Source organism: Canis lupus, chromosome 10, assembly GCF_003254725.2.
Source record: "Canis lupus dingo isolate Sandy chromosome 10, ASM325472v2, whole genome shotgun sequence".
In the NCBI taxonomy this organism is placed as follows: Eukaryota; Metazoa; Chordata; class Mammalia; order Carnivora; family Canidae; genus Canis; species Canis lupus.
Genome location: NC_064252.1, coordinates 13,651,736 through 13,678,794, shown reverse-complemented (window position 1 = coordinate 13,678,794; position 27,059 = coordinate 13,651,736). Strand labels below are relative to the sequence as shown.

Genomic DNA, 27,059 nt, shown 5'->3' with positions numbered 1-27,059 from the left:
GTATGTATACTGCATCACACCATGTTCAATATTATTTTCTACTGCTAAACACATTTATAAAATTTTTTAAATACCAGGAAAAAAAGAAAATGTATCCTTAACTTTCAGTAATTGCTAAATAAAGGCTCTTCACTTTATAAGTCACAATGCATGGCCAAAGCCGTATAAACAGTATTTATATCTGTGGTTTTTGATAACCTCTAAAGCTATACACAGGTTCTCAATTCTGCACATTAAAATCAACACTACAGCATCTGAAAAATACAAATACCCAGTCTCCATCCCCAGAGTCTGATTAATTCACTAGGATGAAACACATATCGGGACGCCAGGGTGGCTCAGCGGTTAAGCGTCTGCCTTCGACTCAGGGCGTGATCCCAGAATCTGGGATCAAGTCCCGTGTCCGGCTCCTTGCAGGGAGCCTGCTTCTGCCTCTGCCTGTGTCTCTGCCTCTCTCTGTGTCGCTCATGAGTAAATAAATAAAATCTTTTAAAAAAAAAAACACACATAATCAGTATTTTTAACAAAAGCCTAACTTCCCCAGGTGATTTCAATGTGCAGCCAGAGTTGAAAACCACTAATCTAAAAAAGACATTTATTGTCAGATTATGCTCTTCTCACACATGTAATGCTTCTTTCTTTTATGAAATTCTGAAATCTCACTCCTTTGCTCTTTCCTATAGCCTGTTATTTTCATTTTCAAGGATTCAACAGTATTAGGCTACAACAAACAAAAAAAGAACAATTTACATATATTAATCCTAAAGATCTTAATTTAGAGCAGTTAAAAATCACTTCACATGCCAAATATACTAAAACCCTGTGGTCTTCATACTTTGCATTGTTCTGGTAAGAACTTTCGCTTTCAGTCGAAAAAGAACGCCAAGAAGTAAAAACAAAACAAAACAAAACCCAACAACACACCAGCATGAGCTGATTTTAATTCACCACGAGCTTGTGAATTACTATTAACTTAATTGTCACTGTTTCCAAGAGATGATACAGTACAAAGTATAACTATTGCAGAAGAGAATGATTTCCCAGACCATACATGCAAATCAGATTTCCAAAAAAAAATAGAAGAAGAAGAAAAAAAAATCAGATTTACTGAGTCACAAAGCTATATAAATGTAGCTTTACATATTCTAACCAATTTTGGCCAGGCTTTTCTGAATCCGGGCAATGTGGATAAATTATAAACTCAGACCAAGGGACGCCTGGGTGGCTCAGCAGTTGAGTGCCTCCCTTTGGCTCAGGGCGTGATCCTGGAGTCCAGGGATCAAGTCCCACACTGGGCTCCCTGTATGGTGCCTGCTTCTCCCTCTGCCTCTCTGTCTCTCATGAATAAATAAATAAAATCTTAAAAAAAAAAAAAAAACTCAGACCAAAATCAGTAAGAGAGTAAATGTCCTTCTAGTTATAAAACACAAGTTAATCAATACGGGAAAAAAAGCATTTTAATTCTGTACAAGTATTTACTATTTCTAAAAGAAATCACAGGGATCCCTGGGTGGCGCAGCGGTTTAGCGCCTGCCTTTGGCCCAGGGAGCGATCCTGGAGACCCAGGATTGAATCCCATATCGGGCTCCTGGTGCATGGAGCCTGCTTCTCCCTCTGCCTATGTCTCTGCGCCTCTCTCTCTCTCTCTCTGTGTGACTATCATAAATAAATAAAAATCAAAAATAAATAAATAAATAAATAAATAAATAAATAAATAAATAAATAAATAAAATCACAAATACATAGGACTATATCACAGATGGCCTACCTGAGTCATATTTAGTGTAGTATATGTGATCTATCAGGTTGTTAGCTTTGCTCTTTTTTGTTATTTACGTGCAGATAATCAAGTAGCAACACAAATTTAAATATATACATGTAACATATAAAAGAGAATAGTCACTAAACATATATATAAATGGGAAACTATAATGAACTGTGTAGATCTCAATAATCACTGAAATTAGAACAGTATGGTTAACTGGTATACTCCATCTCCCCCTGGTGCTTTTGGATGAAATAACATGTTGTTTTTAATTGTAGAAAAATGTGTGAGACCTCTAAAGCAATTTTTTGAAGTGTTTCTATTTTCTGTCATGAATAACTACAAAACAGAACACATGGTTTTAAAGCCTTTTTTTTGTTATAAAGTCACAATCAACAAAACAAGGAGATGAAGAGGGAATATAACTAAAATATGAGTTATATGTATTAAAGAATCAAATCATCCGTAAAGAATTTTCTTTGCAGTTTTATTTTTATTATATTGTAGAAAATCACTTTAAGATTTCAAAAGATTTAATTCATACCTCCATTGGTATGTGGCTTCTTTTTAGATGAAACTGTATTGACCATGTCCCACTCTGCTTCATAACTGTTCAGATGTTCTGATCCTCGATGACCTCTTTCCTTTGGGGCCTGTGTCCACTCTACAACTGAACTAGAGTCCTAAAAAATGTACAACATATAAAATATTTAGGGACTACAACCAGAATTTAATTTCAATTAACTATATATCCTCAATGTCTACATAAATTAAGTTTGTAGATTGTGACAGACATCACTGATGGGAAAACCAACCACTATGTCCTATCCTTTTCTTTCTTGCCTATCTTTACCTGCCCCTTACCCCATCCCCCACCACTTTCCCACTCCCACCCCCGCAGGAAAAAAAAAAAGAAAAAGAAAAAGAAAAAAAGAAAGAAAAAAGTTCCTTGCAGTTCGGGTTGCCAATGAAATAAAAGCAGAAGTCAACTGCAGGGCTTTTGGAAATGCTTTTGCTTTCCCAATAAAAGCCTCATCCCTTTTCCCCCTTCTCCTGCTTTGAATATAGCTATGATGCCTAAATATATGGCAGGCATGTTATCACTGTAAGAGAATAAACAGGAGAATCACTCCAAACCTGTAGATTTGTAGTTATCTGAGGAAAATAACTAAAGGTGGCTTAAATAAAATAGTCACCATTGGTTGCATATTTCTCAGTCAAAATTAGCTAAGAGAGCTACACATATCTACATGTACAGTTCCACAGAACTTAACATTTTACTTTTTTTTTTTTTTAAGATTCTATTTATCTGAGAGACAGAATGAGAGAGAGAGAGCACAAGCAGGGAGGGGGGAAGAGGGAGAAGCAGACTCCCCACTGAGCAGGAAGCCTGACACAGGCCCAATCCCAGGACCCTGGGACCATGACCTGAGTCGCAGGCAAATTTAACCGACTGAGCCACCCAGGAGCCCCCAGAACTTAAAATTAAAAAAAATAAATAAATAAAACCAAAAGTCTAAAATTCAATATTAATAATTTGACTAAATCAAAATATTTAATTTCTGTACAATAAAAGTACACAGAAGTTAAAGATAAGAAGACTGGGTGAAATGTTTCCAAAACACATGGCAGACAAAAACATCCAGAATACAAAAACAGCACCAACCAAACTATTTAGAAACTGGCAAATTATCAAAAGAGAAAAAAAAAAAAAAAAAAAAAACAAGCAAATGGTGTGAACAAGCAAGTCAAAGGAGAAATACGAAGCAACAAACATACAGGAAGATGTTCTACTTCAGAAACAATCAGAGAAAAGCAAGTTAAGGGGCACCTGACAGGCTTAGTTGGTTAAGTGTCTGACTCTTGGTTTCAGCTCAGGTTAGGATTTCAAGGTTGTGAGATCAAGCCCCACATTGGGCTCACACTCTACATGGAGTCTGCTTAAGATTCTCTCCTTCTCCCTCTCCTTCCCCCTCTGCCACTCCCTCTACACATGCACATGCTCTCTCCCAAATAAGTTAATTAAATCTTTAAAAAAAGAAATACAAGTTAAAATGAATTTCAATTTTTGGCCCCATTCAGGTAAAAAATTAAAATATGAAAGACAGTATAAAGACATAGTATCTCACACTGCTGATGACAGTGCTAATTAATTAGTACTGACTCCAAAAAGGCAATATAGCCATTACTTATTAAAATTCAAACTATGCATATGTGTCACTACAATAATTCTTTTTATATCATCCACTCTAGAGAAATACACATGTACACAAAGAGCTACATGCCAGAATTTTCACTGAACATTGTAAAAATGAAAAACTGAAAATATCTCAATACCCATCAGTAAAGGAATGAATAAACAAACTAGGGGGTACCCAAAGAAATACTAAGCCATTGTTTGTTTGTTTTTTAAGGTTTGTATTTGAGAGAGAGCATGAGCAGGGTGAGGGGCAGAGGGAGAAGCAGGCTCTCCACTGAGCAGGATACCCAATGTGGGGCTCGATCCTGGGATTTGAGCCAAAGGCAGTCTAACTGACTGAGCCACCCAGGCAGTTATAGTTTAAAAACTGAAAAATGTTAATATTTATTTACTCTTAATAATAAATTAAAAAGAGAAGTTATAAAACAATGTAGTATAACGATATGCAGTATATACAATTAGAAACACAGAAAGTAAACTAGGTCTAGATAGATCAACAATGTAATGTGTACAGATAAAAGTCTAGAAAGATATACACTAAACAGAGGCAGATAAGGGACAGAATTCAAGTGAAGTAAAACTTCAATTTCTGTTGTTTGTTTCTATTACTTGAGTACTTTTACAAAAATGTTTTGTTACTTAGTTCTTCTTAAAAAGGGAAAAAGGAAAATTTGTAGGAACAGAAATATAAAGGTACAAAAAAATTAAGAAATAGAAACAGACTGAAAAATGGAGAGGAAAATTAAATGAATAAAATCAATGAGGAAAGCCAAAAACATCTACAGAGCCCTACCAGCACAAAAGTTTGGAATTAGTAGATCAAGTGTTTCTGAAAATTAGGATAGAGGTCAAGCTAAAAAGAAGAGTACTAACAAAAGTTTAGAAGGCTGGAGATGTATTCATTGGAGAAAATAAAACAGATTATCTCAGGATTAGTAGAAACCAAGTACACTGAGCAAAGGGTAAAACCTTAAACAAGAATTGATTAAAAGTCCATCTATAGAGGGATGCCTGGGTGGCTCAGTGGTTGAGCGCCTCCCTTGGGCCCAGAGCGTGATCCTGGGGTTCCAGGATCGAGTCCCACATCAGGCTCCCTGCAGGGAGCCTGCTTCTCCCTCTGTGTCTCTGCCTCTCTCATGAATAAATAAATAAAATCTTAAAAAAAAAAAAAAAAAAGTCCATCTATATAATGAACTTGTGAGATTCCAAGCTCTCTTGCTCCACTCAGTTCCCAGAACACTAGAATCCAGGCATACCCTCTCCAGGCAGGAATCTGCAGGAATCTCAGGAATCTCAAATGACTAGCCCAAGAGAAAGGATCTAGTTTTAACATCAGGGATACCTACAGAGTAGTCGATTACTTTTTTCTGTCTGCTGTTAAATATAAGCACCCCACCACAAAAACCACCAAACATCAAAGTAAGTGTCTATACAAAAGACAAAGTCCCAATTGAAACAAGGGGAAAAAAGTCAATTAAAGGAACTATATTATAAAGAGATAAAAACATCTTAAAAACTACCTATAAACTTCGTAGAAATAAGGAAAGATCTATCCACAAAGAACAGGATGCTACTTTTAAAAGGATTGAAAGATACTTAGAACAAGATGTCTTAGAAATTAAAATATAGCAAAAATGAAAAAAGGCAATAGAAGAACTGAAAGATTAAAATGAAGAAATTTCCTAGAAAATAATACAGAATTATAAAACAGGAAAGAAAAGATTAAAAACCTAGAGGACCAGTCCAGGTCTAAAGAGTTCCAGAAAAAAAGAAAACAGAAAATGGAGCAGAAAAAAAAAAATCATCACTGAAATAATTCAACATTTCCTAATAACTAAAAGATACAAGTTTCCATATTAAAAGAGCCCACCAAGTATCTAAAACAATGGATAAAAAGAACCACAAAGGCTACTACAAGGACATCTAGAACACTAGAAACAAAGAGGCAATCATACAAGCTTCTAAAGCGGAAAAAAAAAAAAAAAAACCATACAACAGATCAGGAGTTAGAATGTATTAAACTTAACATCAACATGGGAAACCAGACAAACGTAGGACAATAATGTTTAAAAATATGTGGGATATTTTCAACTATAATTCTATGCAAGCCAAGCTATCAATTCAGAATTAGGATAGAAAAGTCTAAAAAAAAAGAAATTTTTTTGCTCCCATGCACCCTTTTTCTCAGAAGCACGAAAGTTGCACAAAAACAGTGGAGCAAACCAAAAGAGAAGACAGCATAGAGAGTGAAATGAGTCAATCGGAGAAGGACAAACATTATATGTTCTCATTCATTTGGGGAATATAAATAATAGTGAAAGGGAATAGAAGGGAAGGGAGAAGAAATGGGTAGGAAATATCAGAAAGGGAGACAGAACATAAAGACTCCTAACTCTGGGAAACGAACTAGGGGTAGGGGTGGTGGAAGGGGAGGAGGGCGGGGGGTGGGAGTGAATGGGTGACGGGCACTGAGGGGGGGCACTTGACGGGATGAGCACTGAGTGTTATTCTGTATGCTGGCGAATTGAACACCAATAAAAAATAAATTTATTATTAATAAAAAAAAAGACAGCACAGAATATACAAAATGGGAGATAAAAATACGGGGAAGAGGTAAAAAGAATGAAGACATTGCTACACAGCAAACCAAAAGGGCAACAACCAGTTCACAAAGAGCTTGTAAGAAGCCTCTGAGAGAAATCTGGAGGCACCTGGGTGACTCAGCTCAGGTCATGATCTCAGGGCCCCTGGTCAGGCTCAGAACTCAGCAGGAAGTCAGCTTTGGATTCTCTCTCCCCCTCTGGCCACTCCTTGCCCCCGCACACTCTCTATTAAATAAATAAATCTTTAAGAGAAAAAAGGATGAAATCTGAAGACCATCTCTATGTTTAAATATTTTGAGAAGATATGTGGAGAACTGAGCCTGAGTTTCAGGGTGAATTAGAAATAAAATAGAAATCTCTACCTTCCATAGTGAGTCAACACACAACAAATGGCAAACACATAGCTATCATATAACCTAATAGTTCCACTCTTAGGTTTTTAAGAGAAAAGTGTATATCCACACAGATATTTGTGATACTTTCATATCAGCATTATTTATATTAACCTAAAATGAAAACAACCCAAATAGCCATCAACTGAAGAATAAAATGTGGTATAGTAGTCCCCACTACTCTGTAACCGAGGTTTCTCTTTTCCACCGTGTGTTACCTACAGTCAACAATGGTCCAGGAGCTGATCCACTTTCTGACAATATGTACATACAATTAATAGTCTAACACTACTTTACAATACCTATGTCATTCACCTGCCTAACTGATAAATTAAACTTTATCATAGGTATGTATAGGAGGAAAAAACAAAGTATGGATACAGTTCACTACTATCTGTGGTTTCAGGCACCCACTGGGGGTCTTAGAATGTATCCCCAACGGAAAAGGGGAGACTACTATATATCCATAAAGGCAATGTTGTTCAGCAGAGGAAGAAAGAAGCAAGGAAAGGAGGAACGAATGAACAAACAAATGAATGAACTGAGAGGTGCTATAACATGGATAAACCTAGAAAACATTAGGCTAAGAAAAAGAAGTCAGTCACAAAAAACGACATATTGTATGATTCCATTTGGATGAAATGTCCACAATAGACAAACTCTCAGAGATAAAAAGTAGATTAGTGGTAGCAAGAGGGTGGATTAAGGGGGAATGAGGGGTGTACACTAGTACAGTTTCTTTCTGAGGAGGGATGAATACGTTCTAAAGTTAGATATTGTTGATGGTTACACAACTCTGTAAATACAGTAACACCACTGAATTGTACACTTTAAAAGAGTAAATATGATATGAATATACTTCAAAAAAGCTATTTTAAAAATGGTATTCCTTGGGGATCCCTGGGTGGCTCAGTGGTGCGGCGCCCACCTTTGGCCCAGGGCGTGATCCTGGAGTCCCGGGATCGAGTCCCATGTCGAGCTCCTGGCATGGAGCCTGCTTCTCCCTCTGCCTGTGTCTCTGTCCCTCTCCCTCTCTCTCTCTCTCTCTCTGTGTGTGTGTGTGTGTGTGTGTGTGTCTATCATAAATAAATAAATAAATATTTTTTAAAAATAAAAAAATAAAAATGGTATTCCTTATACTGGAATGAATAAATGAATACAGGATTGAACAATAAAAACAAAAAAATAAACATAAAAATGGCATCCCTCTAGCCACACCCTTTCTTTCTTAAATACCTTTCCAGCATAAAGAATACTAGAAGAATCTAAAGCATCATCCAGTGGTCTCCAGTCCACTATTATTTCAGCATCCTAGAGAAAGAAAATATGGACTATATTTACTATTCAGCAATATCTTACATTTTTAGTTACCTATTTTTAATTCCCTGACCCCAAAATGAAATTTTAAACTCTTAAATACTAGAATTTTAAACATGCAATATCAGAAGCAAACCACTATTTGACGTTACATAGATTTTTAAATTCTGATTATTTTTCATTACAAGAAATGTTTATTATAACAAGTTTTATGTAAGTTTTGTAATATTCCATGCCATTTTATGGCCCATCTAAAGTATTTTTTTTTCCCCTGGGGTGCCTGCCTGGCTCAGTTGGTGGAGTATGGGACTCTTGATCTTGGGGTCATGAGTTCAAGCATCAAACTGGGTGTAAAGATTACTTAAAAATAAAATTTCTTTATTATTTATAAAAAAATAAAAAATTTTATTTTATTATTATTTATTAAGTTAATTATTTCAAATAAAGTATTTTTAACATCATTTTAATATTAAATTTACAACCACTGTTCAATTACATAATTTCACTTTACACATGAAATTCAAACTTACTGATGATGCCCCAAAGATAAACTATTGCCATAAGCAATTATCAAATAAAATTATTCACTAAAAACATACCTTTTCTAACACACGTAATATTCCTGAAATCAAGCTGTCTTGGTCATTGGTCTTTCCACAAGATGAGTGAATATAGACCCCTTCCTGTTCATATATAATCTGAAACAACAAGAAAAGAATTAACCAAACCATTATTATTTAGTACTATTTTCAACATTTTTTTTAATTTTTATTTATTTATGATAGTCACACACAGAGAGAGAGAGAGAGAGAGTGGCAAAGACATAGGCAGAGGGAGAAGCAGGCTCCATGCACCAGGAGCCCGACGTGGGATTCGATCCCGGGTCTCCAGGATCGCGCCCTGGGCCAAAGGCAGGCGCTAAACCGCTGCGCCACCCAGGGATCCCTATTTTCAACATTTCTTTAAAAAAAATTAGATGTTTTTGTATAATGCCTGAACCACATTTCTGATAATTCCATATATAAACATATTATTTTAAAAATACCACTCAAGGGGGCACACCTGGGTGGCTCAGTGGTTGAGCATCTCCCTGGGATCCCTGGGATGATGTCCCGCCTCCCTCTCATGCCTCTCATGAATAAAATCAATAAAAATTCAAAATAAATTTTTAAAAATACCACTCAGGACTAAGATCACCTCAAACTAAGATAAACTGAAGGAAGTTCGCTGTATGGAAGTTTGTTGGTTTAGTGATGATCACAATCTTAATCTTCTCCATAAACAAAGATGTCACACTAATTGCTTGCTATGTGTCTCAAGCAAATTCCACTTAAAATACATTATTAACAAATGTTAAAGCAAGATTTTGGGTTCAAACTGAAAAAGGACCTGAAGATATTCAAGAATAAGAACAGATGAAATACAATAAGGAATCAATGCTTTCTAACTATTCTTAGAACTATATCTGTTTTACTATAAAATCATCTTGGTATGTTTTTGGAGCACAGGAGCATAGAAATTCAGGGAATAATATGGGAATTTTAAAGACCCAATATAAGGACTTCTGGGAATGATTAAAGTTGTTCATGTACACAAATATTTACTGAGTGTTTCTATATGTAAAAGCATGCAAAAGACTGTAGTTATACAAATATGATTAAGACATGATCCTGAACAATGTCTTAAAGGAATATAAGGAAGACTGAAGTTAATTCCTGAGTAAACTGAACCATGTAAAATCAAGTCTTATTTTCTATAAGCATAATATTATAAACTAATGTTCCATTCCTGGGACCCATTTCAAACCATTAAAATATTTTTTTCATTATGAAAAATAAGTATAAGAGAAATAAAATAATCACTTTGAGACCAAGTACTTTTGACATACATAAGTTTGGAAGAGAGTATACTTTTTTTTTTTTTTAAGATTTTACTTATTTGACAGAGAGAGAGAACATAAGCAGGAAGAGAAGCAGAGGGACCTGCAGAAGACAGGGAAAAGCAGACTCCCCACCAAATAGAGAGCTTGATACGGGGCTCAATCCCAGGATCTTGGGATCATGACCTGACCCAAAGGCAGACGCTTAACCAACTGAGCCACCCAGGTGCCCCTAGAGCATAGTTTCTATTTATGTAGACCCTTTTTCTTTTAATTCCAGTATAATTAACATACAGTTATATTAGTTTTAGGTGTAAAACATAAGTCAGCAATTCTATACATTACTCAGTGCTCATGATGATAAGTATACTCTTAATCTCCTTTACCTATTTCACCCATCCCCCACCCACCTGCTCTCTGGCAGCCACCAGTTCTCTTCTTGGTTTAGTTTCTTAAATTCCACTTATGAGTGAAATCATATAGTATTTATCTTTCTTAGACTTATTTCACTTAGCATTACACCCTCAAGATCCATCCATGTTGCTGCAAATGGCAAGACTTCATCTTTTTATAGTTGAGTGCTATTCCATTGTGTGTGTGAGGGGGTGTATATCACATCTTCTTTATCCATTCATCTATCAGTGGGTACTTGGATGCTTCCATATTTTGGCTGTTGTAAATAATGCTGCTATAAAACAGGGATGCATGTATCCCTTTGAATTAGTGTTTCTGTATTCTTTGGGTAAATACCCAATATTGCAATTGCTGGATCATAGGGTAGATCTTTTTAACTTTTTAAGGAACCTCCACTGTTTTCCACGATGACTGCGCAAGGTTGCATTCCCACCAACAGTACACAAGAGTTCCTTTTTTTACACATCCTAGCCAACATTTGTTGTTTCTGTGTTGCTGATTTTAGCCATTCTGACAGGTGTGAGGTGATACCTCATTGTAGTGTTGATTTGCATTCCCCTGATGCTAAGTGATGATGAGCATCTTTTCATGTGTCCGTTGGCCATCTGGATGTCTTCTTTGGAGAAATGTCTGTTCATGTCTTCTGTCCATTTTATCTCATTTTTTTGGTGGTAAGTTGTATAAGTTCTTTATATATGTTAGATACTAATCCTTTATCAGATATGTCTTTTGCAAATATCTTCTCCCCTCTATAGGTTGCCTTTGTTGATTGTTTCCTTCGTTGTACATAAGCTTTTTATTTTGATGTAGTCCCAATAGTGTATTTTTGCTTTTGTTTTGTTTGCCTGAGGAGGCATATCTAGAAAAATGTTGCTACAAAGTCAAAGAAATTACTGTGTTCTCTTCTAAGATTTTTATGGTTTTAGATATCATATATAGGTCTTTCGTCCATTTTGGTTTTTTTTGTTTTTTTTTTGTTTTGTTTTTTTTTCTTTCGTCCATTTTGAATTTATTTTTGGTATGGTATAAGAAAATAGTCCCATTTCATTCCTTTACATGCAGCTGTCCAGTTTTCCCAACACCACTTGTTGAAGAGATTGTCTTTGTCCCAATGCATACTCTTGCCTCCTCTGTTGAAGATTAATTGACATGGGTTTATTTCTGGGCTTTCTGTTCTGTTCTTCCAATCTGTGGGTCTATTTTGTGCCAGTATCATACTGTTTTGATTACAACAGCTTTGCAGTATATCTTGAAATCTGGAATTGTGATATCTCCAATCTTTTTTTCTTTTTTAAGGCTGCTTTGGCTATTTGAGATCTTTTGTGGTTCCATAAAAATTTTAGGATTATTTATTCTAGTTCTGTGAAAAATGATGTTGGTATTTTGATAGGGATTTCACTGTTCTGTAGACTGTTTTGGGTAGTATGGATTTTTTTTTTCTTAAGATTTATTTTGAGAGAGAGAAAGAGAGAGAATGCAAACAGAGAGATGAGGCAGACGAAGAGGGACAAGCAGACTCCTCACTGAGCAGGGCGCCTGGTGCAGGGCTCAATCCCAGGACCCCAGGATCATGACCTAAGCAGATACTTCATTGAGAGCTACCCAAGTGCCCCTGGATATTTCATACATACATGATCTTTTATTAATACAAACACATCACTATTCAGAAAAGCATGGGGACCAACAATGCAAGACAAGCACCATCACAACTCATCACCATCAAGCCCTGGTTATGAATGTCAATGAGTATGCATCTTCCTGTTTTTAGCTAACATTTATGGAATACTTATGCACCAGGAACTCCGCATGTGATAACTGAATTCCTACAACCCTAGGAATGTAGAACCAAAGGTTCTACACCATTAGAATGGAAACCCCATTTGAGTTAGTGAGAAAACTGAAAGAGATGAAATAACTTGCCTAAAATCATTGACCCAAACAGTAAGGAATGGTTAAGAAGCAGAGTGCAGATTAAAATCCAGACAATCTGGGACATCGGTGGCTCAGTGGTTGGGCGTCTTTCTGCCTTTGGTTCAGGGTGTGATCCCGTGGTCCTGGGATCAAGTCCCACATGGGGCTCCCTGCATGGAGCCTGCTTCTCCCACTGCCTGTGTCTCTGCCTCTCTCCCTCTCATGAATGAATAAATAAAAATCTTTAAAAAAATAAATTAAAAAAATAAAATCCAGGCAATCTGATACCAGAAAACTATACTCTTAGCCACTATGTTATGAAGCACCACATTATTTTTACTATTATTCCTGTGTTATGTTAGTCACTTGTGGTATTAAGTTATGTGTCAAGAAAAGAGTCCTTCTAAGTAATCAAGATCACCGAGAAATTCTGATCTCAAAAAACCCAAGACAGCCTTCAATGAAATTGTAGTTAAGCACCAGACCAGCATTAAGCAGAAGGCAGAATGGGGACAATATGAGTTGGGGAGCGGTGAGAGACAATTCTATATAGTTTCTATAAAAACTTTTAAAGTACACTGATTTATTCACATATGCGTATAAAGATATGCTTAAGACTATTCACAGTACTACTACTTATAATATCAGATGGGGTGAGGGAGGGAGGGAGGAAAGAAGGAAAGGGACGGTATGAATCTACATATCCACACAGAGGGAAATGATCAAATATATCCTGGGATAATCATTCTATGAGGAATACTATTCAGGAGTTTAAAAAGGATATGATAGATGAAATGAACAGACAGACATGAAAAAAACTGCCAATTATATACAGTACGATAACATTTATATTTTTTTAAAAGCTTCTCTAAATCTCTGTAAAATACCCAGAACAAGTTCCAGAAGGACACTCTTTAACAGAGATTACTTGTGAAAGAGAATGAGATATGGAAAAGCTGAGAACTTTATGTTAATGTCTCTAACTTCCTTGAATATTTCAAAGTTACAATATAGTTACACATTGCTTCAGTAATAAAAAATAATTTTAAGGAATAAAGTAAAAACGTATAAACTATAACTTTTCCAGACTTCAGTTTATCAATTTTTAAAGCAAGGGATTAAACTAGATAATTATATCTGGGGCCACAATATGGAAATATAGAAAGAGTAAGGGAAAAAATTCCGTTAAAATTTCAAGCTTTATTTTTTTTTTTAATTTTTATTTATTTATGATAGTCACAGAGAGAGAGAGAGAGAGGCAGAGACACAGGCAGAGGGAGAAGCAGGCTCCATGCACCGGGAGCCTGACGTGGGATTCGATCCCGGGTCTCCAGGATCGCGCCCTGGGCCAAAGGCAGGCGCTAAACCGCTGCGCCACCCAGGGATCCCAAATTTCAAGCTTTAGTGACAAATGATCAGTGACATATCTGGAAACTACACATTAGCATACTTTTACCTAAGCCTCAGCTAAAACAATAATCAAGAGCTTCATAGTTTTCAGGTTGCCTGGGTGGCTCAGTTGGTTAAGCCTCCAGTTCTCTTCCTTTTATAGCTAAGCTCATGATCTCATGGGTCCTGGGATCAAGCCCTGCATCAGGCTCCCCAACTCAGTGGGGAATCTGCTTGAAATTCTCTACCTCCACCCCTCCCCGCTAGATAAAAAAATATCTTGAAGAGCCTGGGTGGCTCAGTCAGTTGAGTGTCTGCCTTCGGCTCCAGTCATGGTCCTGGGAGTAAGCCCCCAGTCAGGTTCCCTGCTCTCCCTCTGCTGCTACCCCTGCTTGTGCTCTCTCTCTATGTCAAATAAATAAATAAAATCTTAAAAAAAAAAAAAAGAGCTTCATAGTTTTCATAGTAGATAAAGGGACACTCATTTGCCCAGAAAAGCTTAGCTTCATTAATAATGCAATCTAAGATTTGGTTATACTATTAACAATAGATTCTGAAACCTTAATAAAGTAAGTGAATCCTAAATAATCAAATAAAACACATTACCCAACTGAAGCACATTAAGCAATTCTTTCTTTCCCATACATTATGTTGGCCAAGCGTTGTCTCTTCTCTTTTTCATTTAAGAAAAAGTTGAGTTTCCTAAGTAATTTAGCTGGGAAATATTTAAAAAGCATTAAAGTACCAGGCATCTTACAAAATGTCCAAGCTGCACTCATTCTGGGTTCTGTGTTCCTTAACCCTCCATCATTCTTTGAGGGACAAATTACATGTCCAAAAATCCACAACTCCAAACCCAGACTTGTATTGTTTTTAGAAAGCAGTCATGTTCAGCTTTCTAATTTGAAGGGTATGATGTTAACCAATACAAATTACTAATTCTGCCAGAAATAGAATGAAATTAATAAACTTACCCTCCTGAGCTCTTAAACCTGAGGAGACTTAACAGGAACAAAAAAACAAAAACAAAAACCTCATACTATTTGCATCAATACGTAATTTAAATACGTAATTTACTTCAAAGAGCAAACAACTTTAAGGTAACAGTTCTAACTATTCATCTTGTCTTCAAAGCATTCCAATCTCAGTTAATTCTCATAGCCAAACTGAATGTGTCAGAAATAGACCTTATTTCCATCTCCATCTCACAGAAGAATAAATAGACACAAAGCTCTTCAGTGACTTTACCCAAGACCACATGCATACCAAAAAAGGAGATTTCAGATTTCCCAATTTAAGGATTTCATCCATTAAATCTCAACTGTTATTGCCTAAAGAAACTACCAGAAAAATTCCACATGGCTTCCCTAGAGGAAAGGAGTTTCTGAAATTGCTGAGATGTAGAAACTCATGCTGCTTACGACTAAAAAATAATTTTTAAATGTCTTTAATTTATAAATCAATGCAGCCATTAACAACTATTTAATAATTTGGCCTTTAAACAAAAACTTTGGTTTCTCTCCCATTTGTACTTCTAAATATTATACACAAAAAACTTAGTATTCCCTTCTATATTATCTTGGTTTGAATCATTCACTTTAATATTATAGCCCTTCACTCTCTTCTTTCTTTAAAGATTTATTTACTCATGAGAGACACACAGAGAAAGGCAGAGACACAGGCAGAGGGAGAAGCAGGCTCCATGCAGGGAGCCCGACGTGGGACTCAATCCGGAGACCCCAGGACCATGACATGAGCCAAAGGCAGACGCTCAACCACTGAGCCACCCAGGCGTCCCCACTCTCTTGTGAGAATGATTTTACTTATTTTTTTTATTTATAGCATATGTCTGTTTATCACTCCAGCTTCTGGGTACATGTGCCTAATAAAATACAACTCTACAGGTATCAACTACCTTTAACAGCTCAAAACACAAAAAACAAAAGTCCAACTAAAATTGTGATCTTACACAATATCATAAAAAATGGTATTTCTTCTTCATTAGGCTCTATAAGTGAACTGATTCCTGAGGAGTATTGTTCTGTCATATAACATTCTGCTTCCTATCTTCAACAATGGTAATAATTAGAATTTAAAAAGTTATCTCCAAACTTATTTGACACAAAAAATTATTTTGCTACCAGGAATAATTATGATATCAGGAATTTCATCTGAGGCAATACATCTAATAAAACAGGTTTCCAATTTTTTTTACTCTGGTTTTGTTCATAATCTCTAATGCAAAATAAAAAGAAAGGTTAAAATGATTTTATCCCATAATATTCCTATTACGCATTACTTTACACAGCATTTCTATGTTATCACATTTTATCCTCATAACACAATTAGATATGTGTTATCATTCCCACTTTGTAACTGAGAAAAAAAACACAAGGAAGTTAAGCAATATGATCAAGGTTCTTCCACTAGTCCAGAGTTGAGCTGCAGAGATCTGCTCAAACAAGTTTTATTTGTCCAAAGTGTATACAGTGAAAAAGCCAATCAACTTAAGGCTCAGTATATACAGACACCGACAAAATTGTCCCAATATATTATATAATCATATTCCAATCTGAAGTAGTCAGCAATTACCAGTACTGTGAACCCGAGTAGGTCCTCTGTGCAACAGGAAGCAAAGAAAAGATACCACCTCTACTACCCAGGATTTGAGAGAAGATGAAGAGTTCATACACATAAAAGGAAAAAAATTAAAGTTAGAAAAAAATCATATTCCAATGAGGTAAAAGGCATTGAAAACTAAGGTCAGGAAGTTGGCAGACAGAAAGTTAGGAGAGGAAAAAGACTGAGACAGAAGTCTGGACTACTAGAGATGCACATGTTTGAGACTCCTTTCACAGAGGAATCACTCTGAGTTATCCACACCAGGCATCCCAAAAACAGACACAAAGTACAGGCAGTAAAGACATCCCCATGATTGCTACCCTAGGGACACAGAGGCACTGAATGTGAAATATAAGGGCCTAATCATTTCTCTAGCACACATACCTGAGATATTATTCAAAGCCTATGTCAGATTCTCAAAGCCTAATAATCTACTAATTTATGATATTCTACAATGGAACAAATTATATACCAAAATTACATCTGGGATACATCTCTAATGAAGATACGAATCATGTTTCCACTTCATCTTCCAGTTTATTTGGGAGGGAAAACAAAGTATGAAAACTGTACACAATAAGATATATAGTTGTCAAAATCAGAATTTGGGTGGTTTGGGGTGGATGGGTCTAGGTTTTTGGACCATGATTTCTGTGTATGGTTCAACCTCTCAAAATCAAGAAATACGTTACTTGCTGAGGAATTTATTTACTTTTTTAAGCTTTTATTTATTTATTCATGAGAGACACACAGAGAGAGAGGCAGAGACACAGGCAGAGGGAGAAGCAGGCTCCCTGCGGGGAGCCCAACATGGGACTCGATCCCAGGACTACAGGATCACGCCCTGAGCCAGAGGCAGAGGTTCAACCACTGAGCCACCAGGCATCCCAATTTGCTGAGGAATTTAAATTTAAATTTGAGAATAAACAAACTACCTAAAGAAAAATGAATAATACTACAAAAGACAAAAGATGCAAAACTGAGAAAAACAGAACTGGAAGAAGTACCAAGTAACACTACAGTAGAACACAAAAAAGAAGAATTTAAATACACACACAAAAAGACAGGACAGCCACGTTTTAAAAATGCCAGTACAGGGTTAAGCATCTATCTGCCTTGGGCTCAGGTCATGATCTCCAGGTCCTGGGATGGAGCCCCACATCAGGCTCCCAGCTCACCAGGGAGTCTGCTTCCCTCCCTTACCTCCCCAACCCATTTTTGAGCACAAGCACAAGCACTCTCTGTCAAATGAATAAGTAAAATTCTTTAATAAAAATAATAATAATAATTTTAAAAAACAAATTAAAAATGCCAGTACCAATAAAGAAAGGTAAGAAAGTAAGTACTACAAAGGTTAGGGCAGTGGTTACGTGGAGGGAAAGGGTACATGGAAGGTCTTCTAGAGTGACTTCAAAGATCTATTTCTTGACTGAAGTGCTGGCTACAAGGATGTTCGCCTTAAGTTATAGACGTGCCATTTTTCTGTATATAAGTTTTGTTTTACAACCCAAATGCTGAAAATTACTGGTAATAAAAGCAAAATATGCAGTTTTAAAACAATTTAAACCAAATCTCAAAGGTAGTAGAGGATATATTGTCAAATGGAAATCATGACATGAATCCAACAATGAAAGGACATACACTGAGAAAACTATACATCAAGCAGATTTGAGAGAATAGCACCACCTATTACTAAGCGGATTGGCAAAATGGAAGGGAAGGAGGGGAAAGAACGTTATGGTTACAGAGATTATACAGACTACAATGAAATGGGGAAACAGATACATTAACATAAATTACAAATTGGCATAAACTCACTCTACAGAGGTGATGAGGACCTTTACCTAGCCAGATATCTTTTTCTAAATACTTCAGCATCTGATAAAATTCTTGAATGTCTTGTTGACAACGTCACCTCTCAGAAAACACAGAGCAGGAAAAAAAAAAAAATCCTAACAAGAATGAAATGGTTATTACAAAAACTCTGGGAGAGGCACACCTGGGTGGCTCAGTCCGGTAAGCCTCTCTGCCTGTGTTCCTGCACATGCTCTTGAATAAGTAAGTAAATAAATCTTAAAAAAAAAAAAAAGAAAACACCCTCTGGAAGAAAAAGACCATCTCAGAGTTCCTAACAACCAAAGAAACAAACTTGGAACACAGTCAAATATTCAGCCTGAGCGTGAGGAAAAAAGATACACAGAAGTATTATTTCCACCAAAAACAGAGGGGGGAAAAAATCTCTGTAATATCTTATGTATGTAGCCACAATGGAGTAAAAGAGACTGGCTTTATCCTCTCACCAGAAAACAAAACTAAAAACAAAAATGCAAGCAAGCAAGCAAACCGGCCAAACCTATTAAACAATGTTTTCTTTTTTGTTTTTTATCAGGTAATGAAGGACAGTGACTGCTTTCAAAGGAAACAAATGAAGTGAGCCATACAACTGCTGGAGCTTACCGTCTTGAGAGAGTTTCTAGTTGGCAAAGGAAAAGAAACCCCAGTTGATGTCTAGTGGTCTCCTGGAGTTGAGCAACACAGAACTGGGAACTGGGGGAGGCCAAGACATAGTTCACAGGACAGAGTACCACGGAAGAGAGAAGTGCACAGAGAGCTCCAAAGAGATCCACAGAGGTCCCCCCCCTGAGTAGTCAGCAGAGTTCTAGTGCATGTATCAGTAATTTACATTAAATTACCTACTGCTGGGGGGAAAGCCACATGAAATTATTACAAGAAACAATATGCAGCCTCACATGGAATTGTTCCCACCAGGCTGGGAAACCTCATAATTTACAGGGCACTGGATAGAGTACTCAGAACAGCCTACACTCAGCAATGCTGCAAATTAGTTCCATATTAAATGCTATACCGTACCTATCTACGAAAGTTTAAAAGCAAGACCCAAAAACATTGGTTCCGCATCACAGAGTAAAGCCAAAAATATTTTATAGGAATATACAAATACCCATAACCAACAAGATAAAATCCACAACAGCTAATATCTAGTTGGAAAAAAAAATCAGGCACACTGTCAGAAAAATTTGACCCTACTGAGGAGGAAAATCAACCAATTAAATATGACCAAAATGATACAAATAATAGAATTAGTAGAGAAGGATATTAAAGCATTATTATAACTGAACTCCATATAGTCAAGACTCTAGAGAAAAGTTAGAAATCATTGAGAAGACATCAAAAATACAAAAAACACGCTGTAAACTTCTAGCGATGAAAACTACAATATAGTTTGAAAAATACACTAAATGGGATAATGGCAGATTAGACACAGCAGAAGAATAAAGAACCTGAAGTTACAGCTACAGAAACCATACAAACAAACAGACACACACACACACACACACACACACACACACAGAAGGCTAAAAAGAATGAGAAAAGGTGAACAGCATCAATGAGCTGCAGGAAAACCTCCAGTGGTCTAATATACATATAATTGAAGTACCTGAAGGAGATGATGATGGGGGAGAAACAGAAAAAGATCACTTTTGAAAAAATAATTGCAGGTATTTTTCCAAATCTGATGAAGACAATAAACCCACAGATCTAAACACCCAAATGAACTCCAAAGTGCAAGAATCACAAAGAAAACTATATATAGGTACAAATCATACAAAATCAGTAATAACACAGAAAAATCTTAAAGTCACCCAGATGAAAAAAACATTAAATGTAATGAATACAGCAGATCTCTTTTTAGAAACAAGACTAGAAGATAATGAAGCAACACCTTTTTTCTTTTTAACCACATTACTAAGGCAGGATTGACATGTATTTAATGTATACGATTGTTTTTAAGATTTATTTGAGAGAGAGTGAAAGCATGAGCTGGGGGTGGGAGTCAGGGGGAGTAGAGATAGAAGCAGACTCCCTGCTGAGCAGTGAGTCATAACTCGGGGCTCGGGGCTCAGTTCCAGGACCGAGTTCATGACCCAAGCCAAAGGCAGATATTTAAACTGACTGAGCCACCCAGGCATCCCTTTAATGTGTACAACTAGATAAGTCTGGGGATAAGTATGAAATGAAATCATCATCATCATCAACCCATAAACATATCCATCATTTCTCAATGCTTCTTCCTATCTCTTTGGAGCAACATCTTTAAAATACTGAAAGTGAGGGCAGCCCCGGTGGCGCAGCGGTTTAGCGCCGCCTGCAGCCCAGGGCATGATCCTGGAGACCCTGGATCGAGTCCCACATCAGGCTCTCTGTATGATGCCTGCTTCTCCCTCTGCCTGTGTCTCTGCCTCTCTCTGTTTCTCTCTTGAATAAATAAATAAAATCTTAAAAAAAAAATACTGAAAGTGAAACATTGCTAACCTATAATTCTATACCCAGAGAAAACATCTTTCAAAAAAGAAGGTAAAATACTTTTTCAAACATATAAAAGCTAAAAAAAAGGAAAAAAAAATCCTCACCATCAGACCTACATTACAAAAAATGTTAAAGGCAGAAATAGAAAATGGAACAAAGAAAAGATGGGACAAATAGAAAACAAATAGCAAAAAGACAGATTTAAATTGAACCACATTAGTAATCACATTAATGTAAATCATCTAAAGACTCCAACCAAAAAGAGGTTGTCAGATTGGATAGAAAATAAGACCAAACTATGCTACATCAACTGATAGAATTGCATGAATAAACAAATCCACAATTATAGTCAGATTTCAATACCCCTCTCAATAACTTCTGCAACAGTTGACAGAAAATCAGTCACAATGTAAGACTTGAGTAACACTATCAAACAACTTGACCTAATTGGCACTCTGCCCAACAACAGAATACACATTCTTTTTCAAGTATACACAAAACATTTACCAAGTCCAATCTTAACTATTCAGGACCATACTTAAGTTTTAGACATTACAATAAACAAAAAATAAAAGGCATCTAGATAGGATAGGATGAAGTCAAACAACTTATTTGCAGGTGACATGATTGTCTATGTAGAAAATCCAGTAGAATCTACGTAAAATCTAGTTAGTTTTAGTAAACTAAGTGAATTTATTTAGCAAGGACCCAGGATTCAAGATCAATATACAAAAAATCAATTTATATACATATTAAATACAACATTTACAATAACATCAAAGTCTCAAATACTCAGGTATAAATCTAATAGAAGATATGCAAGACTTCTAAACTGAAGATTATGAAAGTATTTCAAAGAAATAAAAGAAAATCTAAATTAAATACAAAATACACCATGTTCATGGCTCAGGAGAATCAATATTGTTATGATGCCCATTCTCTCCCAAACTGACCTATAGATTAATTGCAATGCTAATCAAAATCCGAGCAGGCTCTTCTGAAGATATGAACAAGCTGATTCTAAAATGTGGTGGAAATTCAAATGACCTAGAATAATCCAATCAGCCTTGAAACAGAATGGTGGAGCACTAACATATCTCACTCTAAGATTCAGTATAAATCTCTAATAACCAAGGAAAAGTAATATTGATGTAAAGAGAAACAGACTATACAGAATAAAGAGTTCCAAAGTCAACATAAATTTGCTTCTGACAAAAGTACAAAAGCAATTCAGCAAATAAAGAATAGTCTTTTCAACATATAGTCCTAAATGACTCGGTATCACTGTGTAAAAAAATCAACTTCAATCCATACACTGCACCACATATACAAAAATTAAATTGAAAGGGATCACAAATTTAAATGTAAAAACTAAAACTACAAGGGCACCTGGGTGGCACAGTCAGTTAAGTGTCTGACTCTTGGTTTTAGCTCAGGTCCTGATCTCAGGGTCATGGGATTGAGTCCACAATCAGAATCCAAGAGTATGGAGTCTGCTTGAGATTCTCTCTCTCCCTCTCCCTCGCCTCCTTCCCCCATGCTTGTGTGAAGGCGCTCTCCCTCTCTCTTTCAAATAAATAAATAAATCTTTAAAAAAATTTAAAAAAAAAACTAAAACTACAAAACTCAGGAAGAAAATATAGGAGAAAATCTTATGGCCTTGGGTTTGGCAAAAATTTTTTTAGAAATGAATGAAAGAAAAGAACCAACACATCAACAGAATTGAATACTTCTGCTCTTTAAAAGACAGTATCAAGCAAATGAAAAGCCAAGGCTCAAGCAGAGAAAATACATTTGCAAATCACATCACATATCTAATAAAGGACCTACATTCAGAACATAACTCTCAAAACTCAGTAACAAGAAAATGAATAACACAGTTTAAAATAAAACGGGCAAAAGATTTGAACAGACACTTCACCAAGGAAGATACAGGGATGACATATATCCACATGAAAAGATACTCAACATCATTAATCATTAGGGAAATGCAAACTGAAACCATAATGAAATATTACACATCTATTAGAATGGCTGTCATTAAAAAGATTAACATGCCAAATGTTGACAGAGATGTGGAACAGTTGGAACTTTCATACACTACAGTGAAAATATAAAATGGTACATCTACGTGGGAAAATAGCTTGGCAGTTTCTTAAAATGCTATGCATGCAGCTAACATTATGATCCAGCCATTTTACTCTTTGGTATTTGCCCAAGAAAACAGAAAGCATCTGTTCATACAAAGACTATAATTTTCGTAGCAGCTCTATTTGTAACAGCCAAAAGTAGAAAAAATCCAAATGTCTATCAACAAGTTAATGGATGAACAAATCCTGGTATACCCATACAATGGGATACTATTTGGCGATAAAAATGAATAAACTAATGATACATGCAACTTTAACAAATCTCAAAATAATTATGCTAAATGAAGATCAAAAACAGAGTACAAACTATATAATTCCAATTATATAAAATTCTAGAAAATGTAAACTAATCTATAGTGACAAAAAGCAGCTCAATCGTTGTCTGTGGACAGGGTAAAGGTAGTGACAAATTCCTGTGAGTCTTAAGGAAACTTTGGTAGAAATATCATCATCTTGTATTGATGGGCTTGGTGTACACATACATAACTTACCAAATTACACACTGCACGTGTACAACTTATTGTCAATTGTACCTCATATGAAAAAAAAGTTACATGAAAGGCCTCTTCTTTTAAACTGTAACACCTATATACATAAATATGTCAGTAGAGATAGTTCTCTTAAAAAAGAAAGAAAAAGGAAGTTGGTCCTGCCTCAAAAGAAAATTTTACATCACACACTGTTTTTCAGTGCAGATTAGGTGTCCATTGGGAGCAAATTACTATCAACAAAGACTTGTCACTTAGTGGCATTAAGCTAATTATATAAAATTGATTCAAACTGAAACTTTTAGTAGGTGCTTATATGTCAGACATCATGAAGAACAGAAAAATAAACAAGATAAAGTTCCTTGCCTATATGTACCTGGCAGTGTTATAAAAAAGGTAAAACTCTTTACACAAACTAGAATATTCTAAGTGCTACCCACCCTCCTGGGAGGGGGGAAAATAGAAGAACAACGTATTAAAAGTACTTTAAAAAGGAGAAAAGTAGTCCATTTGGAATAAAACTGCCTCATGCCCTCCAGGCTATTATCTATTTTTAAATATTTGCTAAGATGCCTAAGCAGGTAAGTATATTTACAAAACTCTGAAGGATAATGAATGACCTGTTGATGGAAACATAAACTGTAAATTTTTTTTCCTTTAGCAAATGAACTCTGCCAGATGTAACTTCCAGACTATAGCAAATGTTTTAGAATAAACTTTCTGACCTCTAATTTAGCAAAAGTTAGAAGTAAAAGGCAAAAATGAGGCAGACAGACAGATAAATTCAACTTTCTAGATAAAAAGAAACGTACTTGGGACAATCCAACCCAAGACCTTGCTACTTTCTGACAAGAGCTGAAAAAGATAAAAAAAAAAAAAAAAAAAAAAAGGTTGCACAATATATCAGTAAGTGATTTTTTATATTGTTACTTACACTTAAGTGGGACTGGATTTTTATTTGTATTATTGTGATTATCATAATCTTTATTTTCAAAATTCTCCAATTCAATGCAGATTTTTTAAAAATATATTTTATTTATTTATCTGAGAGACAGAAAAAGAGTGCACAAGCAGGGGGGAGGAGCAGAGGGGGAAGGAGAAGCAGACTCCCTACTGAGCAGGGAGCCAGACTAGGGGCTTGATCCTAGGACTCCAGGATAGTGACCGGAGCCAAAGGCAGACGCTTAACTGAGCCACTCAGGCGCCCCTCAACCCAGATATTTTAGATTTACTTAAGCTTAGGAATAAAATTCTTACCCTAAATATCTGTTCAAACATGTAAATGCAACATCTACTATACATTATAAACATACATTCTTGAACTGTAGAAGCTATGTGTATTTTATAAGCTAAATTTAACAATAATAAAGCTTTAAAAATTCAGTTTCTTTAAAACTATTAAGCACATTGAAAATTTAAGCTTTGGTTAGAAAAAGTATCCCCACAAAATACCAGAGTTAAACCCAGGAATTCTAATGAGCTCCACACCCAAGGATCTAAGCACTATTTGATATTTTCATTTGAGTAACCCACAGGCATCTTAAACTCGATATATTCTACCCCAAATCTGCTCTCTTCTGACATTCCCAGTTCTGTCAAAGATGTCTCATCGACTCGAGTTATCCTAACTTTTTTTCATCATCCCCAATCCTATCTCCTAAATCCCTCAAATCTTAACCTCTGACATGGACCCCTCATCATTTCTATCCTGAGTTGCTAAAACAACATTTTCTGGTCCCTCTTCTCCCAATCTAGTCACCGTTCAATAATCCGTGTAGAGTGCTTAATGTGTAAACACTGCCAAAATTGATCTTTATAAAATGCATACCTGATGGTGCCATACCTGAGCTTAAAAGCCTTCTGACTCCACTCTCTATACTTTACCTCTGCAGCTAATCAACACCTGACACTCCCCAGTACATACAAATTTCCTGCCTTGGGCTACTCTGAACTCACCTCAAAGCCTTGTTGTGCCTTTTTGCGTGCGCACTCTCTCCCTTCATTACACATTCTGCAAATAACTTCTACTAAATCCTTCAAAAGAGCAAGCAACAGCCCGTCCAAATTCTTCCCACTACCCTCACTCCATCTAATCTGATTTAGAAGTTTCTTTACTCATAGACTTATTCATTGAGCTTCAACTAAATGTTGGGAATAAAAGGTTTTGGTGGAAAAAAACACACCCTAAAAAAGTGTCTGCCTAAACTAGTACCGTCATGTAAATCAGTAAATAAACGGTCCTGGTAAAGTGTGACAGAAGTATGCACAGGGTCCTGAATGTCATTTTCAGTTATTTCTTCAATAAATACAAAACAAATGCACAAAATGAGTCAGGCACGGAGCATGTTCCTAGGTATAAGTACATAAGATCCAGTCACTTCCTCCGTGACTTACACTTACAACCTAAGAGGGGATTAGGATAAGAAAACAGATAATTACCCTGTATCATACATGCATGAAGAGGCTACCACAGTAGAACCTTATAAATGATATCTAATCTAGACTTAAGGACCTAGGCAGGATGAGAAATCAGAAAGATTTACCTGGAGGGACACATAAACTGAGACCTGGAGAATGACAATTATAACTAGAAAAGGGTTTATGCTCTTGGCAGAGAATGTATGTTCTACAGAGAGGGCAGTAGTTCGGTGTATGGCCACAATCCAGATCAGATAGTAGATGTAAAAGAGTTTAGAGACAAGACTAGAGACTGTATCAGATTACAAAGAGTTTTATAAACCATGCTCAAGAATTTGAGAGTTCGGAATTTGTCCTCAAGACAACTCTTTGCTACTAGAAAGCCATTAAAAAGTTCTAGGAGGGGAATGCCATGGTCAGACTTGGCTTTTCTAAGCCAACACACTGGCTGCAGAGCCAAGAATAAAGAGCTGCAGTAATACCTCCAGTAATAAACAGGTGGAGGGAGAGATTCATGGTGGCTTGAAGTACAGCAGTGGCAGACGGGACGAAGAAAGGCAGATGGCTCAGAAAAGTATTCAGAAGGTCACAATGATAGGACTTCATGACTGATTAGATGTGGGAGATGAAGAGAAGAGAAATCAAGGACAAAACTGAGTGGATGAGGTTCTTCACTGAGACAGGGAATACAAAAGGAAAAAAGTAAATAGTTTTATTTGGGACAAGTTAATCAGTAATGACTGGGAAACTACAGAAATGTAGAATATAAGTGGTTTTAAGAAGAACAAGTCCCAGAAATTCTGAGTGAAGATATAAAGATGTTGGGATATTAAGGATGTTACAATTCTCAAGGGGTAGGCAGCAGAACTATTACTGCTTCTGAAGGGCAACAGTGTGCTGAACAACGAACAATGGCACACAGGAGGACAGGAATAACTTAGCAGACTGGGGAGGCACAGTGAGGACTAAATGAATGACTTGTCTTTTGCCAAGGATGACATACACATTATAGTATTGCACGCTAAGAGACAGTAAACAGATTTCACGAGGATTTCCTTCCACCAAAAACCAAAAATAAAAAACTAAGGTTACAATTTTTCGTTTAGTCCCAGCGGCTATTTTCCATCAAAAACCTAATATTTAATCCTTCTCCCAAAAAAAGCCATGTTTTTATTAATTCAT

At 36.2% G+C, this 27,059-nt stretch overlaps 1 protein-coding gene across 2 annotated transcripts in view; it reads right to left on the bottom strand.

The window, feature by feature from the left end:
- The window catches only part of TBC1D15 (TBC1 domain family member 15), a 68,449-nt gene that overhangs the window by 34,754 nt on the left and 6,636 nt on the right, over positions 1-27,059 (bottom strand). For both annotated transcript variants that reach the window (XM_025476584.3, XM_025476585.3), the window contains exons 2-4: positions 8,877-8,975; positions 8,197-8,271; positions 2,310-2,448 (exon numbers count right to left, since the gene is read on the bottom strand). In XM_025476584.3, the coding sequence (XP_025332369.1) occupies positions 2,310-2,448; positions 8,197-8,271; positions 8,877-8,975 (313 nt within the window). The remainder of the gene's footprint in view (positions 1-2,309; positions 2,449-8,196; positions 8,272-8,876; positions 8,976-27,059) is intronic.